Source organism: Tursiops truncatus, chromosome 13 (genome assembly GCF_011762595.2).
Source record: "Tursiops truncatus isolate mTurTru1 chromosome 13, mTurTru1.mat.Y, whole genome shotgun sequence".
Lineage (NCBI taxonomy): Eukaryota > Metazoa > Chordata > Mammalia > Artiodactyla > Delphinidae > Tursiops > Tursiops truncatus.
Genome location: NC_047046.1, coordinates 7,089,884 through 7,112,576, shown reverse-complemented (window position 1 = coordinate 7,112,576; position 22,693 = coordinate 7,089,884). Strand labels below are relative to the sequence as shown.

The 22,693-nt window shown below is 39.5% G+C and overlaps 1 protein-coding gene across 3 annotated transcripts in view; it reads left to right on the top strand.

Annotated features, from left to right (window-relative positions):
• The window catches only part of KNTC1 (kinetochore associated 1), a 71,304-nt gene that overhangs the window by 36,483 nt on the left and 12,128 nt on the right, over positions 1-22,693 (top strand). For all 3 annotated transcript variants that reach the window (XM_033836811.2, XM_033836808.2, XM_019950433.3), the window contains 21 exons: positions 842-1,122; positions 2,318-2,490; positions 2,936-3,033; positions 3,601-3,739; positions 4,214-4,270; positions 4,776-4,939; positions 6,354-6,458; positions 6,887-7,015; positions 7,645-7,761; positions 8,577-8,686; positions 10,955-11,162; positions 12,926-13,015; positions 14,056-14,227; positions 14,314-14,372; positions 14,504-14,720; positions 15,719-15,792; positions 16,818-17,028; positions 17,148-17,257; positions 19,607-19,653; positions 21,044-21,122; positions 22,331-22,449. In XM_033836811.2, coding sequence (XP_033692702.1) covers positions 842-1,122; positions 2,318-2,490; positions 2,936-3,033; positions 3,601-3,739; positions 4,214-4,270; positions 4,776-4,939; positions 6,354-6,458; positions 6,887-7,015; positions 7,645-7,761; positions 8,577-8,686; positions 10,955-11,162; positions 12,926-13,015; positions 14,056-14,227; positions 14,314-14,372; positions 14,504-14,720; positions 15,719-15,792; positions 16,818-17,028; positions 17,148-17,257; positions 19,607-19,653; positions 21,044-21,122; positions 22,331-22,449 — 2,759 coding nt within the window. The remainder of the gene's footprint in view (positions 1-841; positions 1,123-2,317; positions 2,491-2,935; positions 3,034-3,600; positions 3,740-4,213; positions 4,271-4,775; positions 4,940-6,353; positions 6,459-6,886; positions 7,016-7,644; positions 7,762-8,576; positions 8,687-10,954; positions 11,163-12,925; positions 13,016-14,055; positions 14,228-14,313; positions 14,373-14,503; positions 14,721-15,718; positions 15,793-16,817; positions 17,029-17,147; positions 17,258-19,606; positions 19,654-21,043; positions 21,123-22,330; positions 22,450-22,693) is intronic.

The following is a 22,693-nucleotide window of genomic DNA, read 5'->3' as shown; positions in this document are numbered from 1 at the left end:
CTATAATTTTTAAGAGTGTAAAGAGGTGCTACAACCCAAAAGTTTGCGATCTTCTGTGTTAAACAATAGATGTCTTTGTGTGAAGCACCCAGGAGTCAGCATAAGTTAACTTCTCCGCGGTCTTCTTAAATTTGAAAATTACAGGTACTTTAAAGCAATGGTTTAGATCTAAGCAAAGTCATGTTTAGTTATGGTGCTACCATTTATGGAACAATCCTTGTGCCAGGTCTAGTGGGAGAGGCCAGGGATGCTGCTAAACATCCTCCTGTGCAAAGGCAGCCCCTGCGGCACAGAATCATCTGGCAGATTGAGAAGCCCTTCTGAAGTGTGGCGTCAAAGAAGAAGGTCTCACTCACTCCCACTACCTCTTGGTGTCCTTCCCTGGGCTTCAGCAGGATCCTTTTATTGGGCTGGAAAAATTAATTCTAGGTCTGGTGTTAGCAGCTAACCAGAAGTTATTACAGAAAAGAGCAAAACTAGCTTCTTCAAGCCACCAGGGTAGAATCGCACAAACCTAATACTTAATCCCTCCCTCCTTCTGTTCAGGGTTAGGGTTAGGGTTAGGGTTAGGGTTAGGGTTAGGGTTAGGGTTAGGATTAGGGCAGAATTACCAGACCCAAAGACGTCAGCAGTGCCAAAGTTGAGAAAGCCCTGGGTTAAGTGATATTTTCCCCTTTTCCAACCTTTATATAATAAGTTACTTTTGAAATATAGAGTCTTAAATTCTTGATTTACAAGGGAGAGAGAGAGAGGTAAAATAGAGTTTCGAGACACTCCAGTGGTTTTCAACCGCAGATGAACTGGACAGACGTGGAGCTTTGTCTTGCTTGCCTTGCTACAGGAGAACTTCGAGGTCTTTCTTTCATTTGAAGATTACAGCAGTAGTTCCCTGGTAGCAGAGCTCCGGGAACAGCACGTTAAAGCTCAGCAAGTCTCACAGGCTAAACACAAACCCTGGAGGCCAGCAGAGCCTGCGGCTGCCGAGGAGGACAGGCTGAGCGCCGAGTCCAAGCTGCACCGACAGGTGCTGGCCCTGCAGGTGTCCCGGCAAGAGCTGGAGGCCAAGATGATCTTGAGGGCCTTGAACGACTGGAACGTGGAAGGGGCACTGAGAAAATGCAGGTGAGTTCCGGGTCCCCAAATCACGCAGCTCATCAGAAAGGAACCCTGGTTTCATTTACTTCTTTTTTTTTTTTTTGCTGTACGTGGGCCTCTCACTGCTGTGGCCTCTCCTGTTGCGGAGCACAGGCTCCGGACATGCAGGCTCAGCAGCCATGGCTCACGGGCCCAGCCGCTCCGCGGCATGTGGGATCTTCCCGGACCGGGACACGAACCCGTGTCCCCTGCATTGGCAAGCAGACTCTCAACCACTGTGCCACCAGGGAAGCCCTTCATTTACTTCTTCGGTGACGAGGATAGGGATGGTGACCCTTTCACTTCCACAGACGTGATTCTTGGTTTCTCTCCCTGAGAGCCTGTTTTGGATGCCTGGGTCAGAAAGTGGTGGTGTAGGGACTTGTGGTTAAGAATCTGCCTGCCAACGTAGGGGACACAGGTTCAAGCCCTGGTCTGGGAGGATCCCACATGCCATGGAGTGACTAAGCCCGTGCGCCATGACTACTGAGCCTGTGCTCTAGAGCCCACGTGCCACAACTACTGAAGCCTGCGCACCTAGAGCCCGTGCTTGACAACAAGAGAAGCCACCGTGATGAGAAGCTCGTGCACCGCAACAAAGAGGAGCCCCCACACGCTGCAACTAGAGAAAGCCCGCACGCAGCAACGAAGACCCAACACAGCCAAAAATAAATAAATAAAATAAATAAATTTATTTAAAGAAAGAAAGTGATGGCATACAAGAGGTGTGACTAACCGGGTGTAGTTAGGTAACCAAACCATTGAGTTTAGGTCACCTTGCAGTGCAATAGTTAGTGGTATCCCAAGCAAGTTGAAAAACGAAGCACACTGAAAACATTTAAAGGCATTGTAAATGCTGTTAGTGGTTATATATATATACATTTTTTTTTTTTTTTTTTTTTTTGCGGTACGCGGGCCTCTCACAATTGTGGCCTCTCCTGTTGCGGAGCACAGGCTCCGGACGTGCAGGCTCAGCGGCCATGGCTCACCGGCCCAGCCACTCCGTGGCATGTGGGATCTTCCCGAACCAGGGTACGAACCCGTGTCCCCTGCATCGACAGGTGGACTCTCAACTACTGCGCCACCAGGGAAGCTCCAGTGGTTATATATTAATCCAAGAAAGGCAAATCCATCTGCTTTCCATATGAGTGCTCTAACTTCTGACACTTCCTTTCTTCCAAAGAGACTTGTTTAAGTATCACTGCAACACCAACACTGGAAAATTGCTGTTCCTGACGTGTCAGAAGCTTTGTCAGATGTTGGCTAATGGCTTTCCAATGGCAATCCCTGAGGGACTAAATCTTCCTTCTGAGATACATGATCTAGCATGCCAGGCTGCCACCATCTGCAGTCCAGGTGACAAGATTTATAATCTGCGTGGTTTTATATTCTCTGCTTCATTTCGTACTTGTCTAATGCTGTCTCCTTACAGTTGGACACTGAGGTAGAGAAGCGATCATTATCCCTCTTTCACAAAGGGGACACTTATAATTGAATCTCTATGGGGGTTACTATTTTAAAGTATTTCCAAAATTAACAATGTCATTTCTGACTATTGACAATATTCGCTTTCAGAAGATTGTGAAATTCCTTGCCTCCCCATATCTGATCTTACTTTCAAGTCAAGCTTAAAAAGAATGTTGACCTGTATTATTTAGGGTAGTCAAAGCTATGTGGAAACCTTTCTCTCTGCTTTGTGGCCTACCTTAGAATTTTGAATGGTAATTATTTAAAGGTTGTTTATGTTGTTCTAAACACATGAAATACTAGTTTAATGATTTTTTTCTCCATTTTCTTTCAGATTTTTTGCTAGATGCCTTAGAACTCTGTAAATATACTTTAATGGCAGTAGAGCTTTCCAGACAGTGCCAAATGGATGACTGTGGAATTCTCATGAAAGTAAATTGCTTTGAATTTCTTTTCCTTAAACAGAACCCCTACCCAATCCATTACACACCACTTTTAAATCACTTGCATAGTTTATAAAAATACTGAATGTACCTCTCATATTTTCTTACTCTAGACCAGAGAACTACTTAAGGGCATGAGACCACTTCTCTTTTCTAGTAATATTTATTGGCTTTAATTTGCACTATCTTTTGAAACATTGGGCCTCAAACAAGGCATCTCTGGACACTGTCCAGAGTAACAGTTTGGTTTTTTTTTTTTGTTTTTTGGCCATGTGGCTTGCAGGATCTTCCCCTGCCAGGGATCAAACCTGGCCCCCGCAGTGAAAGTGCCAAATCCTAACCAGTGGACCACCGGGGAGTTCCCTGAGTAACAATTTAACTTAAAGCAGCATTATTTTAAGCCATAGACCAGAAGAAACAGACTACATGGTTGTATTTGACCATCAACATTGTGTTTGGCTCTGATAGATCTGATTCTGGATTCTGCTTGGTGAAGAAGGAATCTGTGTCCTGGAATGTCCTTATCTGTGTCTTTTCTGTATGACTTGATATTTAGACTTCCTTTGGAACTCATAAAGATCCATATGAGGAGTGGTCTTACTGTGACTTCTTCAGTGAAGATGGGATAGTTCTCGAGTCCCAGATGGTGCTCCCTGTCATCTATGAATTGATTTCATCACTTGTGCCTCTGTCTGGTAAATCTCATTTGTGTCATCTTTTTTCTGTGTACTTCTGCTTCATGCAAGTTTAAATGGTAGAGGTTTGGAACTGAAACTACACATAGTAACGTGGATGAATCTTGTAGGCATAATGCTGAACAAATGAAGTGAGGAACAAAAGAATGTGTATTGTATGATTTCATTTATGTAAAGTACAAGGACGGGCTATAAGGAGGCCATGCTATTGGAAATCAAGGTAGTGTTTACCCTTGGGGTGTAGACTGGAAGCGGGCAAGGGGACGGTTTCTGGATGCTAGTAGTGTTTTGCGTCTTGGTCTGGATGTACACTTATCTATACATCCAGACCTGTAAAGGTTTTGTTTTTTTTTAAGTAACAGGTTGCTTTAGAACATTATTTGATATGAGCACAATATTAAAGTATCTCTGGGACTATGTGCTCTAAAAGAGAGTTATTTTACTTATTGTTATTGAATTTATTCTCTTTTGTAGAAAGCAAGAGATATCCCTTCGATTCTACAAGTTTACCATACTGCTCCATCAGTGAAGGTATTTGACATCAGAAACGTATAACCATTGAATTACAATTTTGTAAATAGGCCAACATAGAAATTTCTTGAAATCCTGAATATGAATCTGATGTAATGTCCTTAATATAGTTTCTTAATTATTACTGTTACATTGTTACTCTTCCAAACTGTCAGGAAAATGGGTCATTTGGCTTATAGTGTTAACTTTTATGAATCTGTTCATAAATTTGGTCTTCCAAGTAGAGAAATGGTTTTCTTCAGCTAATGATTTAAGCATCTCAAAATAGGCAAGTTACAATCAAAGTACCTCAGTATCCATGTACCTAGCTATTTTCTGGTTTAGATCAAGCCTCATGTTAACTCTTTTATTTACTAACTTTGAGAATAAATTCTATGACCATTACCTGCATTGAGGAAGTAGACCGTCCCTGAAAACAATTTCCAAATATGGTATTTCTTTGTTTAAAAAAAATCTAAATATTAAAATACTTGTACTCGAGTAAAATACTTTTATCATTTCACAGGAGACAGCCTTATGTTACCTATTATCAATTCCATCTCTGCCTTGCTTCAGAACCTTCAGGAATCTAGCCAATGGGAGCTGGCCCTAAAATTTGTAGTTGGTTCATTTGGTACCTGTCTTCAGCACTCTGTGTCAAACTTCATGAATGCCAGTTTGAGTGACAAGGTACAGTTTCGAGAACAACTACTTTCACTTTGCGCAAATACAGATACAAAAGCACTGCCAGGGCTTCCCTGGTGGCGCAGTGGTTGAGAGTCCGCCTGCCGATGCAGGGGACACGGGTTCGTGCCCCGGTCTGGGAGGATCCCACATGCCGCGGAGCGGCTGGGCCCGTGAGCCATGGCCGCTGAGCCTGCGCGTCCGGAGCCTGTGCTCCGCAACGGGAGAGGCCACAGCAGTGAGAGGCCCGCGTACCGCAAAAAAAAAAAAGCACTGCCAAACAAAGGAATTTGGAACCCACATTTTCCTATTTGGCTTTGTTGTAAGGAAATTGGTAATTTGTCAGATTTAGGAAACGTCTGTTGAACATCTACAAAGTCAGGTATAGTTCAAGGTGCTTGCACACATTTTCTTTTTTTAAAAAAATTATTTTTTTATTTTATTTTATTGTATTGTATTTCTTTATTTTTGGCTGCGTTGGGTCTTCGTTGCTGTGTGTGGGCTTTCTCTGGTTGCGGTGACGGGGGGCTACTCTTTGTTGCGGTACGTGGGCTTCTCATTGTGGTGGCTTCTCTTGTTGTGGAACATAGGCTCTGGGTGTGCGGTCTTCAGTAGTTGTGGCACGCGGGCTCAGTAGTTGTGGCACGCGAGCTCTAGAGTGCAGGCTCAGTAGTTGTGGTGCACGGGCTTAGTTGCTCCGTGGCATGTGGGATCTTTCCGGACCAGGACTCGAACCTGTGTCCCCTGCATTGGCAGGCGGATTCTTAACCACTGTGCCACCAGGGAAGCCCTTGCACACATTTTCATACCTAATCTTTAGGACAAACCTGAGAGACTCCACTTTGCAAAGGAAGAAACTCAGATTCAGGGAGGTAAAGTAAATAATCTGAGGCTTTTGGTTGCAGTGTTAAGTCCTCTTACTCCAAACCCAGTGACCACATTGGTTCAATCTGCTATCGATCTGCTATTTGTTTTACTGTGGCCCAAATTATAATTATTACCCGACGGCGTCATTAAAAAGATTCTAGAAGACAAACTATCTGTTGATAACTTGCTGATGAAGCTGGTCTTGTATTCATTACTACTACTCTATTCATATTTACTAAATGCCAATATTTTTAAAAATCAGCTTTATTGAAGTATAGCTTTCAAAATTAAAATGCACGTATTTTAAGTATATCAACCAATGTATTCACCTTGTCACCAACACCATAATCAAGGTACAGGGTATTTTATAAGGTTCCTTTTTGCCCTTTCCCAGTCAATTCCCCTGCAAGCCCCAGCTTTCTGTCATTATAGATTAAATGACAATACTTTTTGCTTATAATGATGAATTTTCAAAGTTCCTTAATATTTAAGAAAAGTTTTCAAAACTATGCACAGACGTGGACCTGAGAATTCTTTTGTTCTTTTCTAAAAGTTGTGTGGAGAGGCCACATTAGTTAAATCCAAGCATGTTGTTATGGAATTGAAAGAGAAAGCCATTATGTTTATCAGGGGAAACGCCGCAACACTTTTGTACAAAGTGAGTATTAGTTTGTGGTAAGCCCTTCTCTCTCTCTCTCTCCCTCTCTCTCTCTCTCTCTCTCTCTCTCTCTCTCTCTCTCTCTCTCTCTCTCTCTCTCCCCTCTCTCCTGCTTCTGATTTTTCAGTAAGGATAAAAGTGAGGAGGGGGAGGGGATGTTGGGGACTTGAAAAGAAGTAATACAGAGAAGGTAAGGGTTCTGTGTCATATAGAACTTGTTAGAGTTTCTTTCCTTAAATTTATAATAGTGATAAAAGACATTAAAACTAAGCAAACAAGTTGGAACTATTTTACTATAAATAACTTTTCATGAAATGCTTGTTCTTTCATAGGACCTAAAACTAAATTTAGTGACAAATCAGCCTTTAGAGACTGAATTCTGTTTTGACTGTGAGGAATTTGCTTCTCTGGATGCTTTCTTCCCACAGGTATTTAATTGTCGCCTGGTGGACCTCAACTTGGCATTGGGGTACTGCACTCTCTTACCACAAAAAGAAGTCTTTGAAAATATATGGAAGCTCATAGATAAAGCATGGCAGAATTACGACAAAATATTGGTATGACCTAAGGAAGCACACCTTCAGTTCTTGAAATATTGAAGATTTAGGGGAAGAAGTAAAATTGGCTTTGCCACCAGATCTTAAAGATTTAGCAAAAGAAACGTCAAGCTAACACACATGGTTTCTACCAGCTTTTCCTTAACTGGCAACACACCAGGGAATGTATATGCAGGTCCTAAGCATTGCTCAACCCAGAGGATTACATTTTTTATTTCTTAAATCTGTATTCAGCCGGAGAACCTCACTGCTTATGCTTACTCTAGTGTACTGGAACTCTTAGACCCATGAGCCAGTTCTTCTTTGTAGGACAAGTTTAACGGATGCAAAACTTGTCTTTGATATTGTTTGTTTCAAAATTTGCCCTTTGTGGGCATTTTACGTGCAGGATAGCTCAAATTTGACCTTTTCTTATGAAAGAAATCCAGACTAAATTTATGGCATCACACTGAAAGCCGAGTTACCTAAGTATTATATTAATACAAGTAATGGCGGTGTATGAAGCAACATGTAACATTCCAGCTGTTATCATAAAGAAACATTATGGTTTTTATTGTTGGGTTTCGTATAAAGGGTATTAGAACATTTTCTATTTGCAATTCAATTTTAATTCTATTTTAATTTTTTAGGCAATATCTCTGGTGGGCTCTCAGCTGGCCAGTCTCTATCAGGAAATAGAAATGGAGCTTAAGTTCTGTGAACTCAGTACTGATTCCCGGTGGGGCATTCGTCTTAGTAAACTTGGTGTGAGTATTCTTCAAGTGCCATGAAGTTTCATCTATTTCCAGTTGGAAAATTTAAAACAAAGAACTCATTATCCTTTACTTTTGGAGAGGCTATATATAAACTGACTTATAAGTTTTAGTTAGTTATTACACGCATTGGTGCTTTCAAAGAAATAAGGACCTTTTGCCTCATTTTCTTTTTGCTATATTTTTAAAGAAATTAGAAGAGGCTTGACATTTCATCTGCTTAGCCTTCTCATTATAGGAATGTATCTAGTACTAATTAACATTTAAGGTATTCCAGGCCTACCCTTTAGCCTCATACTTTTTTGTGTGCTATTTGTTTAAAGATAATATTAAAATGTATATACATTGTACTAAGCTTCAGCAACTCCTACCAGGGAGAAGTAAGTGGCCCTTATTTTTCACTTTGCAAAAACAAACCAACAAAATCCTGTTTTCTTTACTATGAATGTAAAACATTTTATTTTATTTGCAAATAGTTGACATATCAGGAATGTAACCATTGTAGAAATGGTATATGTTTTGACGCCTCGTTCCTATGCAGTAATGGGACTGTTTGTTGCTAACTACCAAACTTTACTGAAGAGCCAGGGGTTAGTGTGACTAAGAGAGATTTTGGACCTCTAGCCAAATATACCTGAAATTTCAGAGTGATGGTCAAGTTGGGTAGTATGATAAAAATAAAAGTTGAAGAAGCTATAGAAAAATGCTTCTCTAAAAAAATGGATAGTAAAAGGGCAGGTCACAACAGTGCCCTTAGTCTGATACATTTCAGTTCAGCAGGGTTTTTGTTTTGCTCTTTTTATTTCTAGATTTCTTTCCAGCCAGTTTTTAGGCAACATTTTCTCACCAAGAAAGACCTCATTAAAGCTCTTGTGGAGAATATAGATATGGATACAAGCCTCATTCTGGAATATTGCAGGTAATTCTTTAAATTTCATTGGTATTTTTGCTGTTAGCTTAACAAACCGGTAATGCTAATGTGAGAACACAGTGATAACAGTGATTATTACATGTGGCCCATGACCTCTGATGTTTTCTTTTGCTCAACCTCAAACTGAATAAGTCCAAACCAGATTAAATTCTCTTATGATATCACCTTTTTTTTTTTTTTTTGGCGGTACGTGGGCCTCTCACTGTTGTGGCCTCTCCCGTTGCGGAGCACAGGCTCCGGACACGCAAGCTCAGCGGCCCTGGCTCACGGGCCCAGCCGCTCCGCGGCATGTGGGATCCTCCCGGACCGGGGCACGAACCCGTGTCCCCTGCATTGGCAGGCGGACTCTCAACCACTGCTCCACCAGGGAAGCCCGATATCACCTTTTTAATTCACTCTTTGGTGTTTCCTCAACTTGCCTCATGATAAGCATCACGTGGGGCACTTGATTAAAATACAGATTCCTGGGTCCCTCTATATTGGTTCTGACTCGGCAGGTCTGGGCTGAGGCCCAGGAAACTGGTCTTAGTAGAAGCTCCAGACGATTCACATGATAAGGGAACTTTGGGAATATTCTGAGCAAGTAAACTTCTAAATCAGATCAAGTTAGGGGCAAGTTGATCTTAAATTAAAAATTGGTGAAAAGTATGATTTAGGGAGAATTTTTTTTAATAACTTTAAAAAACTGAGACCAAATGTTATTTATAGATACAGCTTACTGTGATGAGGAGGATCAAATGATTTATAATTTATATCTCAGTTGTTTTTGTCTGATAAATTTAGATATTAAATTTGCTGGCCCATTATTAGTTTCAAGTGGTTTCCCACACATCATCACGTTTACTTTTTATTGTATATTATAACCAATTTATGTATGAGAAAACAAACCCATATTAGGTGCCCTGCTCAAGGTCAGATAATAAGTACTGCTCCTAAAATACCAAGGGTGCTGTAATCCTTATCCAGTTTGTGACAGATGGGTGGAATCTCAGTTCTCGATAATGAGGCTGCTTAGTGCATTTCCTCACCAGACAGGGATCTAGTTCTTTGTCCTTGTGGATGGTGGGGAGTAATGTCCCTGGCTGTCACCATCCTGAACCTGCAAGTCAGGGACCATAGGCTGCTCATAGCTCTAACTAGCTGTGACCTACCTGCACTCTGATATAACAAAACTATGCCATTCTTCAGTTTGGAGTGCTACAAATCCAGAATGAGGTACACACACTCCGTCTTCTTTATTAATTTGAACTCCTGGTAGATTTTTGTCTGTTGTTTTATGGCGTGACCCCTTTTCTGAAATTGAAATAGCTCTAATTATGTCAGGCTCATTTCACAATCGTTGTGCTTACATATGGCATTGCTGATTTTTACTTGTGTGATAGTGACCGTCTTGCCTCAGGCAGTCCCACTGAATAAATTTAGGTGACCTTTACAATTTCAGGGAATGACTTTAAAATTATTGTATGTAAAGCTCTTCTTGAGATTTCAGTTATTCTGTATAACAGATTAAACTATCCCTATCTTATTAATAGGGCTTAGAAGGCATTTCAGTTGTCGATTTGTCTATACTAACCTGATTCTTAATTTTTAAATGTACTACTTTTTCCAATTCAGATGGAACATATTAAAATCAAAGTCCCACATAATTCTATCCATCAGGGATAATCACTGTTAAGAGTTTGGCCTATATTGTTCTTTTTTTTTTCCTTATGCATTTACTAACATGCATTTTTAAAAGTTTATGAAAAATAGAATTGTACATTATCTTATAGCATGTATCCTTCACTTAACAAAATAATGTCTTCTCAGATTAGGACATATAGCTCTTCCTCATATCCGTTGAATCCTATGGTATTCCTTTGGATAAGTTATTTAACCAGCCTCCTATTGATGAGTATTTGTTTCCAATTTTTAAATATTACAAGCAGTTGTTACAGGACATCCTATATGTGTATCTTTGCTACTTTTGTGAAGTGTATGAAAGTGGAATTTCTCTATTAAAGGACATAAATATATATTTTCAACTTTATTACAAATTTCCCTCCAAGATTGTGCCAGTTTATATGCCCACCAAGAATATCTGATATTTTTAAAAGCAAGAATTAACTTTGAAAACAAGTAGATGGTCTGGTTATGACACTTGACAATGGAAGGGTTAGATTTCAGTGGTGGGAGCTCATACCTAAGTTTTCTGTGAGAAACTGTAGAAATGCATGCATTTTGGGACATTCATGTGTAATTGAATATTTATTTCAGCACATTTCAGTTGGACTCAGATGCAGCTCTTCAGCTGTTCATTGAAACACTCCTCCACAACACTAATGCCAGCCAGAGCCAGGGAGACACAAGCACGGAATCCACAAAGGAGCAGCGTTCCAAACTCCTGGCCAAAGCCATCGAAATGGTTCCTTTACTGACAAGCACAAAAGATTTGGTCATCAGTCTTAGTGGAATACTGCATAAGGTAGATGAATGGTGAAATGAATGCATTGGGTCGTTTCAAGCATCCCTCCTACCCTTAATTAATCAGATATCTATAGTAACAAATTGAAAATGTAAGTCCTATATTTTTTGTAAACTATTAATTTTCAAAAAATTTTAGATTTCTGTATTTTTATTATACTTTAATACAGCCCGTTTCCTGTCTTTTTTTCCTCCAAAATAAAAATAGCCCTTTTCCCCAGATTTTTAAAAATAGCACACATTCTTTGAAAAAGATCAAACTAGAGAGAAAGGTATAAATCAAAAAGTGAAATTTCCCTACAACCCCACTCCCACAGATTAAAATGTTAATAATTTCGTAAATATCTTAGACTAAATATACTATCCCGTCACTCTCTTTTTTCATTTAACATATTGTCGTTACATGTCAATGCATAGACGTCTCTCTCATTTTTGACAGATACGTATTTATTATTCCACTATGTGGATGAAACATCCTGTATTTAACCAGGCCTTTATGAAAGGACATTTAAATTTTTTGTAAATTTCATTATTATAAGTTGTTAAAATGAATATCTTCATACACACATTTGCCCTCTTTGATTATTTTTTAGGAGATCTTCTGAGAATTGGAACTTTTAGGTCAAGGGGTAGTTTGATGGGGGAGTGAAGGTGGATAGAAGGGGAAATAAACTTATAAGACTAAAATTATAATACTTCAGTTTTATGTTTTGCTTGTAATTCAGCCAAAAATTATAATAGACTTGCTCAAAATTTCTAGGTACTAAAGAGATCATCTTCCCACTTTGTTCGATGTTATTATTCACGTGAATTTAGTTGGCATTTAAAATTTTTTTTTAAAGTAATGGTATGTGGGCAGAAACAGAACAAAGAGAATATTTCCTTTCTTTTTATAAACATATATAGATGCCACCCAGCTATTTCTTGTATCTTAATATATGGTTATAGCTGGAATGAAATCCTTTGAAAAGGTTTTGCTTGGAGGCCCACACTTTTAGTTATGTCATTTCCAAGAAAAGGTCAAATTTCTCCTGTTCTAATTTTCCCATCATAAATGGAAGAAAGAATTTTAATTTAAAAACCTTATAAAATTATTCGGACTTCCCTGGTGGCGCAGTGGTTAAGAATCTGCCTGCCAATGCTGGAGACACAGGTTCGAGCCCTGGTCTGGGAAGATCCCACATGCCGCAGAGCAGCTAAGCCCGTGCACCACAACTACTGAGTCTGTGCTCTAGAGCCCACGAGCCACAACTTCTGAGCCCACGTGCCACAACTACTGAAGCCTGCACGCCTAGAGCCCATGCTCTGCAACAAGCGAAACCACCACGATGAGAAGCCCCCGCACCGCAACAAAGAGTAGCCCCTGCTCACCACAACTAGAGAAAGCCCGTGCACAGCAATGAAGACCCAACACAGCCAAAAATAAATAGATAAATAAATTTTTTTTAAGTCTTATAAAATTTTAATATGTTTATCTTTCTAGGTTTTTAGTACCTTAAGAACATTTCTCTGTATTGAAATGACATTGCCTCATACAGGTTTCTTAAAAAACAGCTTTTGAGACATTCTAAAGATGTATGTTTATTCTAATAGTTAATTTTAGAGATGAGAAAATGTTCATTTTTTAAAGAATAATCTAACTTAATATTGTAGTGCACTGAGCTGTTATATTTGTAATCTCTGCTGATGAACATAACTGCATAAAACCATCAACGAGCCTGGCAACGTCTTCTCCAGTTTTGACATATTTTTGTTTTTATACAGTTGGATCCCTATGACTATGAGATGATTGAAGTCGTCCTGAAAGTCATAGAAAGAGCTGATGAAAAGATAACCAACATTAATATTAATCAGGTATAACAAATATATTATAGATTTTAAAATTATGTTTTTATTTGGACCATTTAAAAAAATTACTGTTATCTAGTGTCTTTCTGGACTGTCCTCTGAGCTCCCTTTAAACTGTAGTTTTTACTCTATTTCCTTTTCTTTAAAAGGGATACAGAAGTAGAAAGAGTTTTTGTGCTCTCCATGTTTTATCTTAATCCAGTTTTTGCCCTACTGAGGCAATTTAAATCTGGCCAAGAGTACAAAGTCACGAAAAGACTGATTTAGAAGAATTAAGGCAAAAATATTTGTCATCTGGCAAAAAAAAAAAAAAAAAAAATCAAAGCATGTAAGACCCGGAGTCAAATTTAGCTTTCTATATTAGTAGGTAGGTCCTGGACTAAATTCTATTTTAGTACTCAGTAACTTCCTAGTGTTTTACAAATATGGTCATAGGAGCTTACATATATTTTTAAATTGGATTTTAAAAATTAAAAGAAAATGGGTTGATTCAAAAAGTTATATAAGCCCCAGGGACTTCCCTGGCGGTCCAGTGGTTAGGATGTGTCTATTTCATTGCCGAGGGCCTGGGTTCAATCCCTGATCAGGGAATTAAGATTGCCCACATGCAAGTCGTGTGGCACGGCCAAAAAAAAAAAAGTTGTACAAGCCCCCAGAATATAAGATGTAAACTTAAGAGAGAATATAGAGGATTAATTTTAGATCTACTGCCTATGTATTTAAAGTGAAATCAAGTATTTTTGAGGTATATCTAAAACTATTTGAAGAGAGTAGAGAACTTCCAAACTCTGGTTTATAAAACATCCCACCAACAACAGGGTTCCGCCGGTTTCTCCTAGTATAATTTCTTTAATGATCACAAAAGTTATGGTTTAGAAGAATAGCATAATAGTTTTGAAGGTAAAACTACGAAAGGTTTTGATCATCTTTATGAATATGAGACTGTCCCAGGAATGGAACCCTATGATAGTATAGAATTAGATGATTTTAAAACACTTAATGATGGGTTTAACCTCACAGGAAAATACTTTTTTAATTTAATGTAGGCATTGAGTCTTCTGAAACATTTGAAGTCATACAGAAGAATTTCTCCTCCAGTGGACCTAGAATATCAGTATATGTTGGAGCACGTAATAACTTTGCCATCAGCTGCCCAAACTAGACTGCCTTTTCACCTAATATTCTTCGGCACAGCACAGAGCTTCTGGAAAATTCTCTGTATGTTCATTAACTTCTTATGAATTGTACCGAATAGCCAAAACCCTTTTCTTAGGTAAATCATACTATCTTTGTTTCCTTTCTAGCTACGGAACTCAGTGAAGAATCCTTCCCAACATTGCTCTTAATTTCTAAGTTAATGAAGGTAATGGGTTAAAACTCATAAAAGTCTTATCTTCTGTAATTCATTCAGACCCTGTGTAGAAAGATTTTATGCTGTTTTCAGCATTTAAAGGTGAGCACGTAAGTCAGCCTTAATTTTTCCTGTCTTTGAAGTTCTCTTTGGACACTCTGTACGTGTCTACGGCCAAACACGTTTTTGAAAAAAAACTGAAGCCTAAGCTCCTGCAGATAACACAAGCTAAATCCTCGACACTGATTAACAAGGAGATAACTAAGATCACTCAAACCATCGAATCCTACTTGTTATCTATCGTTAACCCGGAGTGGGCTGTAGCCATCGCCATCAGTCTAGCCCAGGATGTCCCAGAAGGTATGGATTCTTCCTTTAATTGGGCTTAAAATGGTCGGCTGTGTTGTTTTCGGAACTTGTAAAAAAATGTACTCCTTTCTCATCTTTAAGGAGAAACAGTATGATAGCTTAGAAATGTATGTGCCCCCTCTCCTCAGTTGCGGCACTGCTGTACATTAAAGAGGAACCAAGCAAGACACCATGCTGCTTGCCCAGGGCGCAGAGACATAGGCATTGCTCAGCTTGAATATAGATTAATACTTCCTCATATCCAATCATACATACTTTCAGTAATGAATCCTTAGACATTGTTGCATGATCAAAAAAATACACAAACACAGGCACTTATTGCTATGTTTTTGGTTGTAACAAAAGTTGAAAATAACTGGGCTTCCCTGGTGGCACAGTGGTTGAGAGTCCGCCTGCCGATGCAGGGGACACGGGTTCGTGCCCCGGTCCGGGAAGATCCCACATGCCGCAGAGCGGCTGCGCCCGAGAGCCATGGCCGCTGAGCCTGCGCATCCGGAACCTGTGCTCCGCAACGGGAGAGGCCACAACAGTGAGAGGCCCGCGTATCGCAAAAAAAAAAGAAAACAAAAGAAAATAACTGATTTTTTTAAATGCTCATTTGTCAGGAACTGGTTAAAAAAATAGTGTATTCATAGAATGGAATTCTATGTAGTTGATTTGGAAATATATCCAAGATATATATTAAGTGAGAACAGCAAACTGTACTACATGTATGGTCTTATCCCATTTTAACGTGCTTGAGCACGTGTGTGTGCATACACAAACATACACAGAAAACTTCCGGAGGAATGTAAGGATCTAGGGGATAGGAATAGAAACTGAAGGCCTCTGTGGACTTGCACTTCCTACTTTGTATCCTCTGGCCTGTTTAAATTGTTTTTTTACTATGAGTATGCTTCCTGTCATTGTTTTAAAAAACTGGCTAATTTGACTGAAATACATTGTCTTGAAAGGACTACGATTTGCTTATAAATCTTTTATCTCTCTAGGTTCCTTCAAGATGTCCAGTTTGAAATTCTGCCTGTATTTAGCTGAGAGGTGGCTTCAGAATATCCCATCTCAGGTGTGTCTGAACTGTAAGATTGAAGGCTCCTCTTTTTTTTTTTAAATGAAAGGGTAGCTGATTTACAATATTATATTAGTTTCAGGTGTACAACATAGTGATTCAAAATATTTATAGGTTATACTTCATTTATAGTTATTATAAAATATTGGCTATACTCCATGTGCTGTAAAATATATCCTTGCAGCTTGTTTATTTTATACATAGTAGTTTGTACTTATTCCCCTACCCCTATATTGCCCCTCTCGCCTTCCCTCTCCCCACTGGTAACCACCAGTTTCTTCTCTGTGAGTCTGTTTTGTTATATGCATCTGTTTGTTTTATTTTTTAGATTCCACATGTAAGTGGTAACATACAGTGTTTGTCTTTCTCTGTCTGACTTATTTCACTAAGCATAATACATACCCTACAGGTCTATCCATGTTGTTGCAAATGGCAAAATTTCATTCTTTCTCATGACAGTAATATTCCTTTATATATATGTATATACTGTATCTTCTTTTTCCATTCATCTGTCGATGGACACTTAAGTTGCTTCCATATCTTGGCTACTGTAAGTAGTGCAGCTATGAACATTGGGGTACAGGTTCTGCTTTCTTTTTTTTTTTTTTTTTTTTTTTGCAGTACGCGGGCCTCTCACTATTGTGGCCTCTCCCGTTGCGGAGCACAGGCTCAGCGGCCATGGCTCACGGGCCCAGCCGCTCCGTGGCATGTGGGATCTTCCCGGACCGGGGCACGAACCCACGTCCCCTGCATAGGCAGGCGAACTCTGAACCACTGCGCCACCAGGGAAGCCCTCTTTTTAATTTAAATTGTGTTCCCCTAGCATCCCTTCTCATCCTGCCCCGGTGATAGGTGTTTTCAAGGGTTGGATGCCTAAACTGGAAAAAGAAGATGAGGCTTGGTGTAGACACTTAAAGGTGTAACTAAGGCAGAGAGGGACCTTGACTGATAAAGCTGGATTCTTAGGCTCACTTGCGATTTAGAAAACAAGAGTTTCTTTTTGCTTGGAATTTTTTTAAAAGGATGAAACACGTGAAAAAGCTGAAGCTCTGTTGAAGAAGCTTCATATTCAGTACCGGCGATCAGGCACGGAGGCTGTGCTCATAGCCCACAAGCTGAACACTGCAGAGTATTTACGAATGATCGGAAAACCAGCACATCTCATTGTCAGTCTGTACGAACATCCCAGCATAAATCAAAGAATTCAGAATTCATCTGGCAAAGATTATCCTGGTGAGGGCAAAACCCTTTTTATCTTTTTGTCCAAGGAGACCTATCCTTTTGATTCCCAGGTATCTTGCATTGAAAACCTGAGGTTTTCTTTCTTTAATTCGTTGCCTTTAATATCTTAGATATTCACGCGGCTGCCAAAGAAATAGCTGAAGTCAATGAAATTAATTTGGAGAAAGTCTGGGACATGTTGTTGGAAAAATGGCTGTGCCCGTCTGCGAAACCTGGTGAAGTAAGTGCTTGTTCTGAGCATGTCTGTTGTTGAGTATGAGCTGATGGCTTCTTCTCAAAGGCTAATTATTTGTCTTGCAATGATACGACTTCTAATTAGGAGCACGGAATGTTAGAAGGAGCATTCGAGCATTTTAATGCCTTCTGTTGTCCGATGAGTTTCAGTGGGGTTGTTTACATTTTCTTTTCCTTTAAATGTTGTTTTGCTGCTATTCTACCTTTTTTTTTTTAACTTGCCAATGTTTTTTTAATTGAAGTATAGTTGATACATTCTACCTTTTAATTGATGAATTAAATTAATTTCAGATGAATTTCAGATGAATTTTTGTATAAAAGAAGTGGCCTATTCTTAGACTCAGATTCATGTGATTATTTTATTTTTTTATTTTGAAATAATTTTAAAGGTACAGAAAAGTTGCAAGAATAGTATAAAAGAATTCCCTGTATACCCTTCGCCCAGATCTGTCAGTTTTTAACATTTTGCCACGTCTGCTTCATCACTCTCCCTATAATATATTTACACATAACATTTTTCTGAACCATTTGAGAGTAAATTACATGTGTCATGCCCCTTTACCCCTTAAGAATTAAGTTTGTAGTTCAAAGAACAAGGATTTTCTCTTAACCACAGTATAATTATCAAAATCAGATAATTTAGTATTGATACAATTTTGATACAATATTGGTAAAATACATATATATATTATGTACACCTGAATTTATGGTCCATGTTACAGTTTAACCAGTTTTGCCAACAATGTTCCTTACAGCAGTTTTCTCCTCTGGGACCAGAATCTAATCCAGGATTATGTGTTGCATTTATTTGTCATGTCTCTAATCTCTTTTACTCTAGAACAGCTCCATAACTTTTCTGTCTTTCATGACACTGACATTTTTGAACAGTTTAGGCCCGTTATTTTGCCCCTCAACTTGGGCTTGTCTGTGTCCTCATGATAAGATTGGAGTTACGCATTTTGGATAGAGTATTACCTGAGTGATTGTGTGTCTTGCCCAGGGTCTGACCTCTGGGGGCACACGATGTCTCTTTGCCCTAATAGGGATGTTAATTTGGCTAATTTGGTTATGCTGTTGTCCATTTCTGTACCACATAATTACTACGTTTCCTTTTATAATTATTAGGGGAGATGTTTTGAGACAGTGAAATATTCTGTGCTTCAGATTCCCCCCTGCACCACACATGTGCCTTGATTTAGACTCTACTGATGATTCTTACCTGAATCTGTTTTATCTGGGACGGGACCTGGACATTTTTGAAGGGTGCAGGCCATTTGGTTTATAAAATGTCTCGTTCTGGGTTTACTGATGTTTCTCATGATTAGATTCAGGTTATGGAGTCTTAGCAGCGTACTCTATAGGGGATGTGTTCTCTTCAGATAGGAGAACACATAGCATCAGTTTTTTAGAAATAATATTAACATCTGAATTCATGATGGGATTCGGCAATCCAAACGCAGAATCTTCGGAATTGTTTCTTCTGAGTTTTCAGGCAGAATTTAATGAGGGAGATTCTATAATTCCTCTATCCACCTAGGCAGATATCCTTGGGGAAAAAAATCCATTTTTAAACAAATAGTATAACTAACATGACATTAGATTTTCAACTAGTGGTTTTTATATTCCTTGGCGTTCACTTTAACAAGTATTTTTTGAGTATTTACCAAGAGCAAGGACTGTGTATCAGTGGAAACAGAGGACTTAGAAGCATATCCAGGCCACGTAGAATCTGTGTTTGACTCAAACCCACATGTTTTAACTTATGCATAAACCTGGAGCACTAAACTGAAAGCCCCTTGAGACCAGGAACTGTGTTTATACATATAGCACCTAATACATTTCTTTGTAAGTCCCCATAAATATATACTGAATTAAGAGATAACTCATAAAATTCATGGAGTCCTTTCTTTTTAAAAATTACCCAATGAATATAAGCTCCAGGAGGACAGGAATATTTGTTTTATTCACTCAGGCAAATGCCTGGTGCATGGTAAGTGCTCAGTACACATTTGTTGACTGAATGAATGTGAGTAATTCCATTTTTTAAAGCAAGAATCTTCTCATAAAGTAATGAATTACACTGTAATTCCCTGTCTGTAAATAAAAATTTTTTTATAAATCTTTTTTTTTTTTTTGCTGTCATCAAACATGGAGGTGCTGGGAGTTGAACCCAGGGCCTCATGTATGCTCAGCGTGCACTCTACCACTGAGCTACACCTCCTCCTCTAAATATAATTTTGTATATTGGGTTTTTTCATCTAATAGACTTTCATAAGCTTATACAGTCAACCAACTTTCTTCAATTTTTAACTTTTTTTCTTTCACTTTTTCAAAGACACCATCAGAATTATTTGAACTTCAGGAAGATGAAGCACTACGAAGGTATTCTTCCTGTACTTATGTTTGTCTACATCCTGTTGCCTAGTAGGAATCTTACCAATGAATGTGTTAGACATTGGACTTTCTTGGTATAACTCGGATCAGAACCTCTGAGAAGAATCAGTTCATTGATATATGGCTGTGAGTGTGTTAAGTATCTCCAGTGGAATAAATAAAAAACAACCAAGATCCAGAGTTTCTGAACCCTCAGTGAGTTCCTACTAGAACACCTTTAGCAGAGAATGTACATTGAGCAAAGGAAAACTCTTCTGTAGCTAGGACTCTGCCCCAGACCCCTGTGTATTCTCTCTCCCTGGGGAGCTAGGCTGGTTCAGATATAGGCAACCAGGATTTCTTTTTCCCTTCTAACCTAAGACTGAGACCTAGAAAGGCACATTGGTGTTACGTTCTGTGCTAAGTCTGACTAGTCATGGCTTGCTCTCTTGAGAATATATCTGTGCTCAAATCAGAAAATGTGGTAATCTATTAATGATGCTTGGCATAGGCATGGGAAAGGGAGTGGTAGCATGCATCCCAGCTTTTTGCCATTCTGGTCTGGACCCAAGTAGCTCAGCTCACTCATGAAGCCCTACACCCTGCATTGGCCCTGGAGATCTGATGGTGAGAGAGGATGTGGAAAGATAAACACTGGAAAAGAATTTTTCCTGGTTTGGGGAGAACTGGCCTAGTATCCCCTCCATGCCCTTCTTTCCTCTGGTCACCCCTTCGTCCTTGCTTAGTCCTTTAAGGGCAGGGACACCTTTGTCTAAGCAAGAGGTAGCTCCTGGAGCATCTGACTGAACCAGCCACCTGGACAGGCTTAGAGGGAAACAGTTCAGGGAGAGAGAGAGAGGGAGAGAGAGAGCGAGAGAGAGAACCCCAAGAAGGAGATCCCAAAGGGTACTTCATGCCAATTTCATAACTTCCTGCCTTTTCCCCCTGGAATCTCCATCCCCCTCCCCTTCCAGTACACCTGATTGTCTTGCCCTTCTCTGGAGGGGGCGAGTCAGCCCTGAGTCCAGAGGTTAAAACGTGCCACTAACAAGGTCCTGTGAACTAAACCTGAAGTTTCCATGTGTAGTGTTCAATGTACTTTGCAGCTATGGTTAGTATGATTTGTATTAATTCCTTAACTAGAAAGAATATACGTTTGGGGAGGTTGACTAGCCATTTCATAGATGAGAGGACTGACGCTTGACATTTATTGTCTTTATTATCTTCTTTAGCTGTGAAGGAACTCAAGAAAAAATTAAGCACCCTTTAAAGGAGATAGCCCTTCAGGGCTGTGTTTGGGATGTCTAATGACTTTTTCTATGGAGAGAAAAACAGGTCTCTTGTTTTGCTAATCTCTCACTAAGTTAAAGTCTAAATGTAATTAACAATTTTTTTTCAGAGTCCTGTATCTCCTTCTGTCTCGTCCGGTTGATTATAGTTCAAGAATGCTGTTCATTTTTGCAACATCAGCTACAACTGTAAGCTCTACGAACTTAGTCAAAGCTCATCTTTACATCTAAGCTTAACATTTTTTCCTGCATATTTACCATTTACAAATGATTAAGATAATGCTCACTTCTGTACTTACTCAAAGTACGTCTTACTCTACAGATGAGGACTGTAGTATCTGCCGAGCTCCGTTTAGTGCTGGCTTCTGAAACATCCTGCTTGGCAAACTGAGTGGTGCAGCTGTTGACAATTCCCATGGGTTATCCACATTCACTGTTTTAACGCCCTGGTCCAGCTGCATCCCTAATACCAGAGGCCCCAACGAGCCAGCCTGAGAGGTCTCCACCCTGGTCTCCAGGCCCTGCCTGAGCTGTCACACCCCTCCCCACTAAACTCTAGGGATAACTTCCCCTTATCCCTAAAGGCAACTTGATCTGCGGCCTTCAGGCTTTTACATATAGAAATGTTCTCTGAGGCAGTTGGAGCAGAGGGAGAGTAAAGGTGTAGATAGAAGGAAGAATGGGGAAAAGGCTGAGATGCTGATTGTGTGTCTTTGACCGCAAGGGGGGAAAAAATCCCTTCTTGCATATTAGTTTATCTGATAGTCATTCTTTCAAGTAAAAATGGTGTTCCATGAAAAGTGCCTGGTTCAGCTCATAGCTCAGTCATACAAGGGCTTTTCCCTGAAAAAACCCATGGCCTCGCGGTGTGCTTTACGAGTACCTCCTGTTCAGTCATGTAGAACATTAATGAATATGTTTTGATTAATTAATAGTAACACGTATTCAAGTGTGAACTCATAGTACTATATTCAGGAGTTGAGGTTTAATAAAATTAATTCTTATTGCTTCAAGAACCTTCTTAAGTGGACGTCTCTTGTTTGCAATACTGCAAATGTGAAGAATGTGGTGGCTGCCACAGCAGTTGGGTGTTCCTACCGTTCACCCACCAGTGCTTTTGCACCATCAGTGCAAATATTAATACAGTGTAAAAGGCAGGTATACCATAATAGTATTATTACAAAAATGGTTCTATTTTCCTTCTCAAAGAGTGTAAGAAACCCTCCAACCCCCATGCAGGGGTCCATGGAACACACTTTAAGAACCACTGACTCCCTAAGGGCAGACATAGACTTTAATGTTTTAAAAACTGATGTGGCTCACGTTACCTAGATGGAAACTCAGTTATGCAACTACAACACGCGGCACAGCTCTACAAACCTCTTTTGGTCTTACAGACGTTAGGTGTGCACCAGCTCACTTTCGCCCACAGAACGCGAGCCCTGCAGTGTCTCCTCTATTTGGCTGACAAGGAAACTGTAGAATCTCTCTTCAAAAAACCCATTGAAGAAGTGAAGTAAGTGGAAGTTTAAAAATCGTATTAATAGAAAACAGATTCTTTGGAAGCATAACTTTTAAGCCCCATAGTTCAGAAGAGCGCGTTAGAGGGGCCGTGTCAACATGGTTCTGTTGCCTCGGGTGTCCTTGACGTTCTGGCAAAGGGGAAACAGGCCTTTAAGAACATCTTGTTTCCCTCGAGTCTTTGAGACATTTAGAAACTGAGTGTTTTCTTCATCTTGCTCAGATTGATTTCTTTTTAT